The 14,272-nt window shown below is 33.9% G+C and overlaps 2 protein-coding genes across 3 annotated transcripts; one reads left to right on the top strand and one right to left on the bottom strand.

Moving 5' to 3' along the window:
• Positions 1 to 511: 511 nt before the first annotated feature.
• On the top strand, positions 512 to 5,976 carry LOC108206469 (uncharacterized). Its single transcript, XM_017376783.2, has 7 exons — positions 512 to 846; positions 1,281 to 1,428; positions 2,432 to 2,623; positions 3,510 to 3,638; positions 4,391 to 4,560; positions 4,801 to 4,931; positions 5,701 to 5,976. Exons 1-7 carry the CDS (start codon positions 657 to 659, stop codon positions 5,782 to 5,784), a joined length of 1,044 nt encoding a protein of 347 aa, XP_017232272.1. The 5' UTR covers positions 512 to 656; the 3' UTR covers positions 5,785 to 5,976.
• A 669-nt stretch (positions 5,977 to 6,645) lies between these two features.
• Positions 6,646 to 12,184, bottom strand: LOC108204571 (WPP domain-associated protein). 2 transcript variants are annotated; one of them, XM_064085785.1, is made up of 6 exons: positions 11,942 to 12,184; positions 9,161 to 11,475; positions 8,867 to 8,993; positions 7,715 to 7,816; positions 7,398 to 7,472; positions 6,646 to 7,080 (listed from the first exon to the last, which is right to left on the bottom strand). In XM_064085785.1, the coding sequence occupies exons 2-5, from the start codon at positions 11,446 to 11,448 to the stop codon at positions 7,410 to 7,412; spliced, it is 2,580 nt and encodes an 859-aa protein (XP_063941855.1). In that variant the 5' UTR covers positions 11,449 to 11,475; positions 11,942 to 12,184; the 3' UTR covers positions 6,646 to 7,080; positions 7,398 to 7,409. The 2 variants fall into 2 exon arrangements, with proteins under 2 accessions (XP_063941855.1, XP_063941856.1); XM_064085786.1 differs by having other exon boundaries at positions 9,161 to 11,448; positions 11,942 to 12,110.
• Between the last annotated feature and the right edge of the window lie 2,088 nt (positions 12,185 to 14,272).

Genomic DNA, 14,272 nt, shown 5'->3' on the forward strand with positions numbered 1-14,272 from the left:
GTGGCCATAAATATCAAACAAGTACCTTGAAATATAAGTTCAAGCAGAAAAAATATTGTTTATAAAGTTTTACACATTATTTTTGAATGTTACCAAAACCAAGTAAAAGGTTATGACTTCTAATATTTATCATAATAAAATTAGATTTTATCAAGTTTATTTATTATTTATATTTTATTATATATTTATTTTTTTGTTTTAATTAAAAATAAATAATAAATAAATTTGATAAAATCTGAATTTATTATCATAAATATTAGAAGTCGTAACATTTTACTTGGGTTTGGTAACATTCAAAAATAATGTGTAAAACTTTATAAATAATAATTTTTTTGCTTGAACTTATATTTCAAGGTACTTGTTTGATATTTATGGCCACTTCAGTGACCATCTTGATGCCGTTTTGAGTTCAGTGACCAACTTGATACATTAAGCCCATTTCAGTGACCAACTAGATAATTAACCCGAAAAAGAAGTATGATAACGACACAATGAAAATGACGGATTTGATAAGATATTCATATGCCAACGACTTGCTAATTTCCCATTACTCGCCTGCACAGCAGATTGGTCACACACAACCCATAATCAAATCCAAGAAAATACACACAAACACTCCAATATTCAGTGAATTGGGTCAGTAAGTGATTGATGCAATGAATGATAAGCGAAGCAATGGGGGAATTACAAATGGGGTTGATGATGAATTGGGTGTGATTTTGGGTTTAGATGGTGGCACTACCTCTACTATTTGTGTTTGTATTCCTTTTTCCGGTCAACTCGCCGACCCAGTTCCGGTTCTTGCCCGGGCAGCTGCTGGCTGCTCTAATCACAACAGTGTTGGAGGTAGTACCCTTTTGTTTTTCCAAGAAAACCCTTTAATTATATCTTTTGTATTTGTGTGATTGTGTGTGTATGAGTTGATCACATCGTGGGGGGCTTAGGGGTGTTGATTTTTTGATATTAGGTTCATGTGAATGCATTAAATAAGAAGGGAACGTTGTGATGTTTGAGTATTTTGTGGGTTGATTATGTCGTATTATTGGGTTTTGTTTGTGTTAATCGGGTTATTTTAGGGTAGTGTGAGGCTGATAAGGATGTTCTTTTTCTCTTTGATATTGATGTAATGGAATTGAATTAGGCTTTAGTTTGGGAAATAATGAATGGTTACATTAGTCCTAGGATGTATGTAATGTAATGTTCTTGTTTTTGATTTTGCATAAATGGCGCTTGGGTTAAGGAATCTTACTTGTGAGTTGTTTGACTGTCTGTGCTTGCAGAAACAGCAGCAAGAGATACATTGGTACAAGTTATGAGTGAGGCCCTTTTGAAATCAGGATCAAAGAAATCAGCTGTTCGAGCTGTTTGTTTAGGTGTGTCTGGTGTCAATCATCCAGACGATCAAGAAAGAATATTAAATTGGTTGAGGTTGGTTCTAGCTAAGTTTCGAGCTGTCTATACACAGTTTATTATCCATCAAGTATTTCTTGCAATCCATATCCAGCTTCTTGACTGCAGTTAGGAAGGTAAAATGAATTGAGCGGTGCCTAAACACGATAGAGCTTGACCTCAATTAATCAAGACACTGCAGTGTTCAAGTTTTATTCGAAATTGAAAAATGTGTTTTTCCAAAAAATATATAGTGTTAAAGTTCCAATTCTCGAAGATCAGTTTTTAGTTTTCTACAAATTTTATTGAGTTTGGCTCAACGTAAGCTCGATTATCATGTTTGTGAATACTTAGTTTAGTTTGACTTGCCAAAAGTCACTGTATGCTTTTGTTTATTATATTCTATCTAGGTTTTCTATTGTTCCCTAACATCTATCAGGCTTGTCACAAGTTCAAATAACCAAACTACTCTTGTTCAAGTCCGGATCGTTTGTAGTTTGGAGCTCGACTGCAGTTTAATTTTTGAATAGACCACAAACAAGTTTTTATCAAATCATCAAGCCCGCAAAGAGCTGAAGTCCTTTACAGTCTGAACTGTAATGATTATACGACATAACTCGATTGCCTTCTTGAAAGTAAGGCAATATAATAAGATAATGGAGCTACTCAAACATTGATGTAACATGGTAGCAAGATGTGCTTTGTTGAAAAAGTTCCAAATCATACTACAAGATGGTTAGAAAAAACACTGCATCTGGAAATTCTGAACTTCTTGGTGGCATTTAATTTAAAATTGTAGCACTCCTTGATTTTTTATGTATCATATTTAGCTTCTGGAGAAACCGCATGGCGGCACGAGATAAATAATAGTTCGCCAGGTATATTATCTTGTAAGATAGATGAGCTAAATTAATCATACAAATTTAGGTATGACCCGCATCTCTAACATTTAAGAAAATTTTCAGTTTTTTGATTTTCTTACATTGTACTAATAAATTGGTGTCCTTTTTATGACTTTCAGTCAATTTTTTGCTTTTGACAGGAACATATTTCCAAGCCATGTTAAGCTATATGTTCAGAATGATGCCGTGGCAGCTCTTGCAAGCGGGACTATGGGAAAACTTCATGGCTGCGTTCTTATAGCAGGCACAGGGACCATTTCTTATGGATTCACAGAAGATGGCCGAGAAGCTCGTGCTGCTGGTGCGGGCCCTATATTGGGTGATTGGGGCAGGTTAGACCATGTGTAGTTTATTGCAGATTGCAGTACCTTATGTTTGTAAAACTTATATATTTATGATATGTCCTCATTTTCTGTGTTACTGATAATTTTATTATTTGTTTTTAACGTCATGGTTCAATCACTTATTGTAAATTCTCTTAAAGACTATCGGAATACCATTAAACTCAGCACTTAATATCAATTATATAAATCCTTTTCAAGCTGATTATGTAGTACATTTCAGGGGAAGTCTAGACCGGTCGTTTCATTAGTTAATAGTTAGTAAAGCATGCAACATGGTTCACTAGTGCACATTTATAATTTTGTTTGCTGATGTGTTTGTAATTTTTACTCTTAAGAGTCTCATAATTTGATTTACTTTCAAGGGTTACGGAATTATCAATTTGAATATAATACATGAAATATTAGCCCGATATGCTCTGATATTAAGTAGAGAAGCAGGAAAGAACCCAGTATTTATCGACATGATACCTTAAAAATATAATGAACTGCGAGTTTAATCAAGACAGATGAGAAGCTTGATTATGCAGATTATGGTTTGCCTGGAACATGTCTCCCTTTTTTTGTAAATATTTTTCTTTGTTCCTGCTTTCTTTGGGCCTTTTGTTAAGCAATCATTTATTTACCTGGTCGGTCTTGATACATTGTTTACATGCCTTCTGTCAGATTTATGTGTGCATAGTAAATTTGCTGATAATGATCTTTACATCTCATATATGTCTGAGGTGCAGAGACTCTAATGTATCATGGCCAAAGTAAAGTTTAATTTTGCTTCATCTGTGGCCGTGATACATATTCAGTACAGGTTGTGTGTGGCTTTAAGGGGGTAACGTAATTAAATGGACTCATGAAGCTATTTTACATCTTTACTGTACAGTGGATATGGAATTGCGGCAAAAGCCTTGACTGCAGTTATTAGGGCTCATGATGGCCGTGATTCACAGACAATGCTCACTGATAGGATTTTACAGACTCTTGGTCTTCCTTCTCCAGATGAACTCATAGGGTATGTATATTATGTGGTGTCCTTCCTCCTATGTAATCACTAGATAAGTTATTGTCCTGGCGACAATGTGATCCCTTTTATCTTCTGATGGCTGCCATTTTTATTATTATTAATATCAAATGAATACGGACTCCATAGCTTTTGTGGTTTAATACAATTAATAAGTTGGTCCATAGCTATTGCCTATTGGCTTGTATAGTAGTCTAGTTCATATAATACAATTAACAATTTAGTGGAATATTTAGAAATTGTGTTTGCAAATGAATATTTTCTATGGCAATGCTGTTTGTGTCTGACTACCCCCGTAAAATTGGATGATAACAAATCTCATTAATAAACCACTAGTCAAAATTAGTGTATGTTATACATATATGCCCCAATCAGTTTTTTTTTATGTTAGAACAAATTCAACGAGCTTGCTTTGTCAATTGAATTTATACAACAAAATTTGCTGACATTGGAGTTTGACAGCTGATAAGTCTATCAATTACAGGCACTCACCTTTTGTTCTTGTCTATGCTATTGTTGCTGATAAATCTCTAGTTTCAAGCTGCTACTTTCCCCGCTTTCAGTTTATTACTTCTTCAACCCTTTTTTTGTGTATAAATATACTATTCATTATGTATTCTGTATATTTGACAATATATTTTGCATGATTGATCTGGAGTAGAGGACTAAAAATTGAATCAACTGATAAACGTGAACACATAATCCACTTCTACGTTTATCTCTTTTTCCGTATCTGGATCTAGGTGGACCTATGCAGATCCATCTTGGGCAAGAATTGCAGCGCTTGTTCCAGTAGTTGTATCTTGCGCTGAAGCTGGTGATGAGATTGCAAATCAAATTCTAAATGACGCAGTGCAAGAACTGGCTTCAAGCGTTATTGCTGTTGTCAAGCGACTTGGCATGGGCGGGCAAGGTGTGATATCAACCTAACAAAATATTCACATTGATGTTTTCTTCTTATAAGGAAAATCAAAATGTCAATATCTTGGTCTGCCGGCACTTGTAGTGTGGACATGAAGTTTGAACTCAAGTTTCATAGTTCTAAAATGTCAATGCTGCTGCAATATCTTAGAAAGCATACCACTATGTTTTGACAACCATCTACTAGTTTGCCCTAGAAATAACTTAATTCTCATCTTCAATTCACTTGTAGATGGGAATTCGTATTTTCCTATTGTAATGGTTGGCGGTGTCCTGGAAGCTAACAAAAGGTGGGACATAGGTAAAGAAGTTATCAACTGTGTATTGAGGACCTACCCTGGTGCAACTCCAGTTAGACCAAAGGTTAGCATCGATACTTCAAATGTCACTATCTTTTATACCAAGGAGCCTAGATAATTTGTTAACCAAATTACTGTGGTATTCATTTATTCTTTACTCTTATTTACACCTTAAACTTCAAATTAGCAACAAAAAAAACCTTAAGTTTTTCTAAAGTACGTTATGTAAGCTTTATAATTTCATACACCATCATTATATCCTTCTATAATCACCTTTTCTCCCTCATAGTGCTCTTCCTCCACAATCTCATTACTTTGTATTACAAATGTTGAATATGGATTTTGATTTATAATTAACTAGTCTCCTGAATGCTTTGATGGTGTTGATCTGTCATGATAAATCAGTAATAAAGTTTTTCTACCTTTGCTCCATATAATTGATTAGTTATTATTGGATGGAGTCCTTAAGGTTATGCATGTTACTCTGAGGCTCTATATTATTGATTAATTATAATTGGATGTTACTCTGGATGGCCCATGGTGTTAGCTATCTAGAAAAAGAATGGTCTGGCAAGTGATAGGCTCTTTCTCTGTATATTTGTATACTCTCTCACTGTATATTTATATATAAATGCTTTAGGACTTTCTTCTCACACGGGTCTTAAGTGATCGTAAAAGAAAGAACTCATCTTCTTTCTTTTAGGAAGAAAACAAGAAAGATCGATTATGAGTTTTCTTAATTGCTTTTTTGTATATTCAAGTTTTTTATTTCGAAGAGTACATTCGTAAGACATTAATAATTCTTACTGCTAATGGAATTCATGATTATTTAGGTTGATCCTGCTGTTGGGGCAGCTCTACTGGCTTGGAATTACTTAACGAAAGAAGCAAATGGGGAATACCATAGACAGCCATAGTGGAATACGATAATAGTGTATAGTTACATCGGACGAAATTTAAGATTGATCTGCAGTACAGATAATGTTAGGTGCTTGCGGAATATACTCAAAATGTGTATTTGGTGTGTAAGCACAGGGAAGTAATACACAAGCCAAAACGTGGTGTTTTGAGGATTAGTTGAAGGCAACATCTATCAACTTGTTTGTGAATCTCTCGGTGCATAACTTTTTGGGCAGGTATCATCACTGGTAACTTGTAAGCTTATGAGCAGTAACACAGCCATAATGCTACACTCATCTAACATCACAGTGCATTGCAATTCCATTTCCGCGCTGCTCATGATTCCTCAGTGTTTTCCATTCCTAAACCTATTATCCCATGTTGCATGATAGTGGTTGGTTTTTCTTTCCCAGTATCTGCTAGTTTATTGACCACTAAAATTAATGCAGATCCATGAAAAACAATTAAATTCTGGAGCGTCTGGTATTTTCTGTCCAGTTTTTTTAATTCAGGGGAATAAGCTACTAGTATGGGACAAATAGACCTGACCAGCTCTCAGCCTCTCTAGTCTCTACCACCAGGCCACTATGCATGAAACAGCTCCATCATGCTATAACCAATTAATCATCATGAGGAAAGGCAGGCCCCTCCCCTGCCGGATATGATTATAGTAATTATTTAATATATCTGCATAAGTGTTTTATTAATTTATTTCTCTATGTTTGTTGTAAATACCAAATTTTTTACATGTTTGTCCATATGAATTCGTTCTTAAAATTTTGGTGACTTTAGGAATATACACACACCATGATAAAGACTTTCCTGTTAAGCTATAAATCAGCTAATGCATTTGTATCTTAACACACACACAGAACATATATGACAGTGGAAATTGGAATAGAGGATAATAGGATTCATACATGAACGTTCCCATCACTGTGGTATTGTAATAACCAGGACGAGGCTAGATAGAAAACCATGTTTCTTTTTTTCACTGCACTGAGGAGTAACTTTACATTGAAGGCTACAGAGAGACACATAAACAGGCATTAAAATGGAGAACTATATCGCTAAATATGACTTGTGCTGCTTAGCTGTCTGAAAACTAAAAAAAATGAAAGATCTGCCTATAAGCTATACCAATATAATACACCTCCAAATTGTATTAATTCTAGATCTGCTAATAACAAAAATGCCTACTCATCAGCATCTGGCCAAATCTGATTTGCTGTTTGCAAGGTTGTTCAGAAGGTACTCGCGTTCGGCTAGCCACAAGCCCACAAGGGTACAGTTCACAACACTCTCTGTGTCACCTGGTATGTGCATCTCGTTAGTCGGAGCAACTCACAACCAATCAAAAGTCAGAAAATTAACTCTATATTTTCGTCATCCATATTTTTATCTACTAATACAAGAAATTTGTTTCAAGCTTTATATGCTTGAAAAACTCTTCCTTCGAAGTTCTAGGTATCTAAGACTATGTTGCTATTGGTTAAAAAGAATACTAATGGTTAAAATTAAAACCAAAAAGCAACAGCTTTTACTGATGATATTTTTTGCAAAATTGATAAAAACCTCTCCATCACGATCTCTAGGTCTATAGGGAAAACACAATATTTGGCAAGCTTACCGGGCAAAAATATCACACCGATTTGCTAGTTTCCCCACTCAACTCTCTTCTCACCGTCTTCAGGATTTCAATAATCTGTAGAAGTAAGCGAACCAAATCAATAATATACGTTAAATTAATTTCACACAATAAAATATGCAATATTTTTACAAGGACTGTTAATGAAAATATTGTTTTAGACAATCAAACAATCTTGAAACTGGTGCAAAGTAGAGATTGAAGGAAAAATGGAGAAGAGAGAGAGAGAGTGGGAGGGAGCAAGAGACTGTAAATACAAAGGGAGATCATAAGATATTAGCGAAGTGTAAAAAGCTTACACCAGGATAATGTTGCAAGACTGGAGAATAATGATCAAGTGCTATATATATCTTTTCAAGAAGACCTAAAAGTTCTTCCACTTCATCCCCAAGAAGATCAACCTATATGGAAAGACACTATGGTAAGGATATGGGCTGCAAAATCCAAATTCATTCCATAAAATTCAGATAAACATGTTCAAATTGTAAAACATTGCATTACAAACTATAAAATTACATTATACCATTAGTTTCTAGTCTCTTTTTATAGTTGTAGTTGTTTTTGTTATGATACAACAAGGATGTGTTTCTAGCCCTTCTCCACTATTTATTCACAAGGTAATCAAATAGGTTATCAGCGCACGGTTGTTCCCACAATACCATATCACAAAATGTATTCCAAGAATAATGACATGGGATTTCATATGACTTGATATGTGTGTGTGTGTGACGAAAGACACACACCATAAACTCTTTGAGAAATGATTGATTTTACCTTTAAAAAGGTGAAAAGAATCATCTCTAATGACATACATCACACATGCAAGCTGTAAGGGACAACAACAATTTAATGAAGGTTTGTCTTTGCTGCTAGGTGGCCTCTCAATATACTTTTCACAACTATACCTACATCTTCACGAATTTTCTTTGAAAGGAAAGAACAGTCACTTCTACAGGCAAATGCTCTACTAAATTTTATTCTGAATTCGTTTTACGAATAAAACGTTCATCAAAACCACAATGCTAAACAAGCACATCAAAAGGGGTTTTCTCATTAACTTATCCAGTACATTCAACTATTCAAGGGAAATTTCAATCTGTGATAGGCTTCAGTTTCTGCATAAATCTGCAACTTTAGGCCTGTGCCTTCAAAATATTAAGTAATTGGAATTATAACACTAATCATTTGTAAACAGAGGAAACCTCAATTATGTATGCAAAATTACAAAGTTTTTAACAGTTTCTTTCTCTTTAATCCAAGAGCGCAGCAATTAATCATATCACCACACCATATTGTTCCGTTTGAACAAAGTGTTCATTAGTAAAAAGATTCGGAAGTACTTGAACTCAAAGTTCAATATTAATTTCTGCAATCCATTTTGTTTTCATTTCTTTAAGAAAGAGGCATGCCATAAATGGGCTTATAGCATGAAAAAAACATTCACTCGTTACCTCAGCCTCAGCCATTTTAAGATCAGAACATCTCTTTTCAAGCTTCTGTCTGTACTGACACTCTGCTTTTGTAAGTATGCTAGCCTTCTCAACAAGACAGCCCAGCTGATATTTTGAGAACAGCAACCTGGAAAATTACACATTATGTTTATAATACACAAAAGATATGTTTAAAAAAAAAAAGACAATTTAACGGAACATGTCTGAAAATTCATGACCACGAATTGGTGAATGTTTCAAAGAAGATCTATTTATAAGCACGCACATAAGAAAGATAAAAGAAAAACTAAATACCTTGAATTGTTTAAATTGATATCCTTGGCTACTCTGTGTTCCAATTGAGTAAACTGCTTAGACATTACATCAGCATAATGAGACAAGGCTTCAATTTGATTCTTCTGGACTTCTTCTTTTGCCTTCAGCAATTGCAAATCATTCTGCCTCGCTTCGTTTAGCTCAATATATGATTTTTTCAGTTTATTATTATCCTCTAGAATGTGCTTTTGTGATTCAAGATTTTTTTCCAAGCTGTTTATTTCCATCTCCTTCACCTCAACCTGTTCTAGTGCCTTCTTCAACTCACACTTCACTTCATCTAATTCTAAACAGGTGTCTGAAATTGTTTGTTGCTGCTTTTTTGTGTAATCTCTCAGGCCATTAAGCTCTTGAGAATAAAGGTCAAACTGCTCATTTTTCTTCATTAATGTCACAGACACTTCCTTCGCTGACCTATCTTTCTCTTCCATCAGTTTCGTCATCAACACTGCTTCTTGTTTTAATTTTTCGATTTCTACTTCTTTTAATCTGAGATTCGTTTCTCTCTCTGAGCCTTCCATCTCAAGAGAAACTCGATTGTTCTTTTCATCCAAGTACTCATGGTACAATTCTTTAAGTCGTCCAGTAGCATCCTTTACAATTTCTCTTAAAGCCACTTCGCCTATCTGTTGTGTAATCTGTAGTTCAATATCTGCATCCTCAGGCTGACACCTTTTAATATATTTAATAAATTGACGCTCTGATTTTTCGGAGCCAGATATGACGTGAGAACTCATCTCCTTTAAAGCACATTTATATACCTCCTCACGAACAAAAGTTTCAACATTTGCATCTTCCATAAAGGAACTTAAATTTGCCAGCAAACTAGAAAAGATTCCTTCAGCTATCGAATGTTGCAAGTTTTCCTCAACAGCATCTGAAATTTGAGACGACAAAGAGTTCACTTCATCATTCTTATCAGTGAGGAAGTCTTTAAGTTCCTGATTTTCCAACAGAAGTTTATCAACCCCATCTTTAAAACAGCTAAAAGTGTTATCACAAAAAGTATGTATCTTTTCATTATTAGAAAAAATACCATCTATTTTCAAAATAATCTCCGCAACCTTTTTCTTCATTATGTCAAATTCTTTATCCTTCCTGATTGGTAAAGATGGCCCCATTTTGTTTAAGTATTTACCCTTCAAATTGATATACTCCTCAGTCATACGTTGTACAATAGACTCGTGATCCCTCTTAGAATTCCTCATCATAATGGCAACATGTTTCTCCAGTTCATCTCTGCCCATGTGCTTAAATCTTGAAGCATCAAAGAGATCAGTCAGATCAGATTCAGGTCCATCCACAAAACCATTTCCTTCCCTGTGTGTATTTTGAAAAGACATAAGATTATTTAAGCCCTTCCGATAAGAATGTTCAAAATCACCAGATCCATGAGAAACTAGTTGTTCAGTTTCATGGCTGCCAAGCAACTTTACAACAGTTTCTAGCTCTTCGCGTAAATTTGAAATTTCATTGAACTTATCAAGCCATTCCCCACTTTGACAAAATCCAGCTTCTCGCTCTTGCAGTTTCTCTTCACATTCCCTTCTACTGCATCCAATGACACTTCGCATCACCACTGCTTCAACGTCCCTTTGAAACCCTTGCTCCTGCTGCAACTCACTAAAAGTTATATTGGAAAAATTAAGCATATCATCAAAGTGCTTGAAAATGGTTTCCAAAGTCACATTCAAAACGTCTACTGTTTTATCTACACCAGTCAAACTTCCATTCTCTGTGCCTACCAAAATGCCACTCAATCCCACCAATTCTGAGCTAGAGCTGATCTTCTTCATTGAATTACACCCTTGAACGCCATCAATTTCTTTCTTAAGCTTATTTAATTGCTCCTTGGCGGTACATTTTAAGTTAAAAAATGATTCTCTCATTTTATCATGCTCCACGTAGCCATTCGCTAAGCTCAAATACTGGCCATTATCCTCAACTTTTGGCTCACAAAAACCAATTCCATTCATACGCCCAGATGAAAACCTCAAAGACCCTTTCAACTTAGCCAGCTCCAATTCTTTGGCAGCAACTCTATCATCCGCCAATTGTTCAACTCCGTGCACCATCCCTTTAATAATAGAATCATTCACCATCCTCGAAATGAACAACCGTTCATTAACATCTTCCCAATACGAATCCAAATCATCCAGAAAGTCAACATCCACATCTCCACTTCCTTTTACACCACTATCCACTCTCTCTAACCCAACACTACCATTCGAAACTACCACAGTATCCAACACCTCTTGACTCTCCATCTGCGTATATAAATATGCTTGTAGTGTCTATAAATTGAATAACACGCCAAAGTATAAGTAAACAGTATAATTAATTAAAGATTACTAACAAAAGAGCAAACAAAACAAAAATTGGGCTACAGCATACAACACACACATATCGTATAAAAAGTTAAGAATTTTATACATTTATTAAGGTCAAAATTACACTGTCTCTATAATGTTGGGACCGAAGAAAATTATTCCTTTAACGAGGCTATCTATTTATCAAATATCCACCACACAATCAAATCAAATCGAGAAAACATTCTATTAACAAACCGAAAGCACTAAACACAATCAAGGTAAAATTAAGCTAAAGTTTAACCAAACATTTATCACTTGTTAATCACAATTTAGCAACTCACATTAGTCTATATAAACTGAACTATAAACACACACAAACACAAATATAATTAAATTAAAACGAGAAAAAACACAATTAAGCTCAATAATTAACGAATTGGAAACTTACAGCGATATAAATAGAGAATCTGAGAGCAAAGAAGCGAAATCAACGCTGAATTAGATTCGAGAAGCGATTAAATTCGGAGATTTAGTGTTAAAGTTCATTAAAAAAAGTGGTTAAGATGTTTCTAATTTGGGGTTTTAGGGTTTTCGAATATAGATACAAAGGAGTGTATGTAACTTTGTTGAAGACTACTTTTACTAGTACAAGGAAGAACGAGCGGGAGTAAAAGCTGGAGTAATTGACCTTGTATATTGAAGAAATTACGGTTATTGCCACTGTAGGTTTGAGTGAATGGGGAGTGTTTGAGGGGTAAATTTGGAAGAGTCAACGTATGATTTGGGATGAGGGTATATATTATTTGTCTTTATTAAGGTTGTATATGGTAGGTGATGAAACAGCTTGCAGCCAGATAATGTTTTGTATTTTCTACAATTTGTATTTTTCTCCTAAATTTTCAATAATAGAGAAAAATTCCTGCGCTAGGATTCAGGTTTACTCGATGGATTTTGATTTTTTCTATGTTAATAATCAGGTTGTTGCAAATTGATTAATATCTCGTTTAGATATCGATATAATCAATTTTTTTGTTTATAAGAGTACTCTTTGTAAACAAATTATTTGGATAAAATATTTTATGATCTTATAAGGATATAATTGAAATTGTAATAATAGTTGAGTGGTTGAACTTCATCTTCTATTTTACTCCATGTGTCCCCCAGTCCCCGTCAATTGTATACGTTTCTTTTCACTGCTCGACAAGCATTTTAAGACTCTTATAAAACATAATTGTATAACTTAATTTTAAGATTTTCATTTTCAGTATAAAAATATAACATCTATATTTTTATTTAAAAAAAAAACTTAAAAATAAGCTACAGAATTATATTATATTAAAGCATTAAAATCCGTGTCGCGCCCCCATCGATGTATACTGTTGACCCGGGGGAGTAGTTTATTGTAGGGGTTGTTAGGAATAATTGCCCCACAGTAATCATTCGAAACTTAACTAGTAATGATTGTTCAGCCGGAATTGAATTTTTTATTTGTGTATGTTTTTGTTGAATTAATTATTTAATTGTTGATCATCGGAAGATATAGGACCTGTCTGGACAAACTTAAAAAAAGTAATTATTGCTTAAAGTAAAGAAGTGGATTAGAAGTGAGAAGTAAATAAGTTACTGAAGTGTTTGGAAAAAAAACAGAAGTTCTAAGAGATAAAGTAACATTCTTACTTTCTTAGAAGTGCTTCAGCTTATTTCCATAAACTGGTTAAACTGGTTAAGAAAAGGAGAAGTAAGAAGCAACTTCCGCTTATCGAATACAAACAGGCCCATAATAATTCTATTACTGGGCATGTTTAACAAAAGCACTTCTTTTCGTAAGTTAGCTTCCGCTTTTTCTTAACTCGTTTGTGTAAAGAAGTTAAAAGCACTTATAAGAAACTAAACTGAGAATGTTAACTTTTCTTTGAGTACTTTTACTTTTTTTCTAGACATTTTAATAACTTATTAGTCAACTTATTTCTCACTTCTGTAGCGTTCTGTCAAGTTAATCCTAACAAAACGCTACACTACATCATGTAACGTTATCATGAGTTAAAATAACAAAACGCTGAACGAACAAGCGTTTTCTTTTTCAAATTAAAAAGTTAAATTATTGGATTTTAATAACTGATATTTGGGGTCTTTTTCGCCAACTATATTATTCTAGATATTAATTCTGGATTTTGCCAGATCTCGACAAATTTATCTAATTAATCTGGCTAAGACAGTTAGGGGCCGTTTGGTTAGGGGTATTCAGGAAAGGGAAAGGTAATCAGCCTGATTGATTCCTTTGTACGTGTTTGTTTGGTAAAAATCATCATTCCCTTTCCCCTTTTTTAGTAGTGGATTTACCTCATATTGCTCATAACTCATTCCACACCCCCAACTAGGTATTTGGATTCCCTTTCCTCACATTTTTTTTCTATTTTGAGTTATAATTCATATTTTAAACAATTAAAATAAAAGATTATCATATAAAGTATTTTTAAGAATTAAAAATAATTTTTAATTTAGTTTTTTAAATTAAATATAATTGTGACATAATTCACATGTTAATTTATTTAAAAAATTAATAGTATGTTTAAATAAATTATATTAATTTATTAGAATGTAAATAAATTATCTTGTTATAGATATGAATACATTTAACTCTTTTGAAATTATATAATATTAAGAAAATCGAATATAAAATTAATCGCACAAATTTTCATTCCGTTTCTGCAACAAAACCAAACAGGTAAAACAATTCAGGATCATTCCTTTCCTTTGTCCGTGTTTCCCTTTCTAGATT

The sequence above is a fragment of the Daucus carota genome, chromosome 1, assembly GCF_001625215.2.
Source record: "Daucus carota subsp. sativus chromosome 1, DH1 v3.0, whole genome shotgun sequence".
Taxonomy (NCBI): domain Eukaryota; kingdom Viridiplantae; phylum Streptophyta; class Magnoliopsida; order Apiales; family Apiaceae; genus Daucus; species Daucus carota.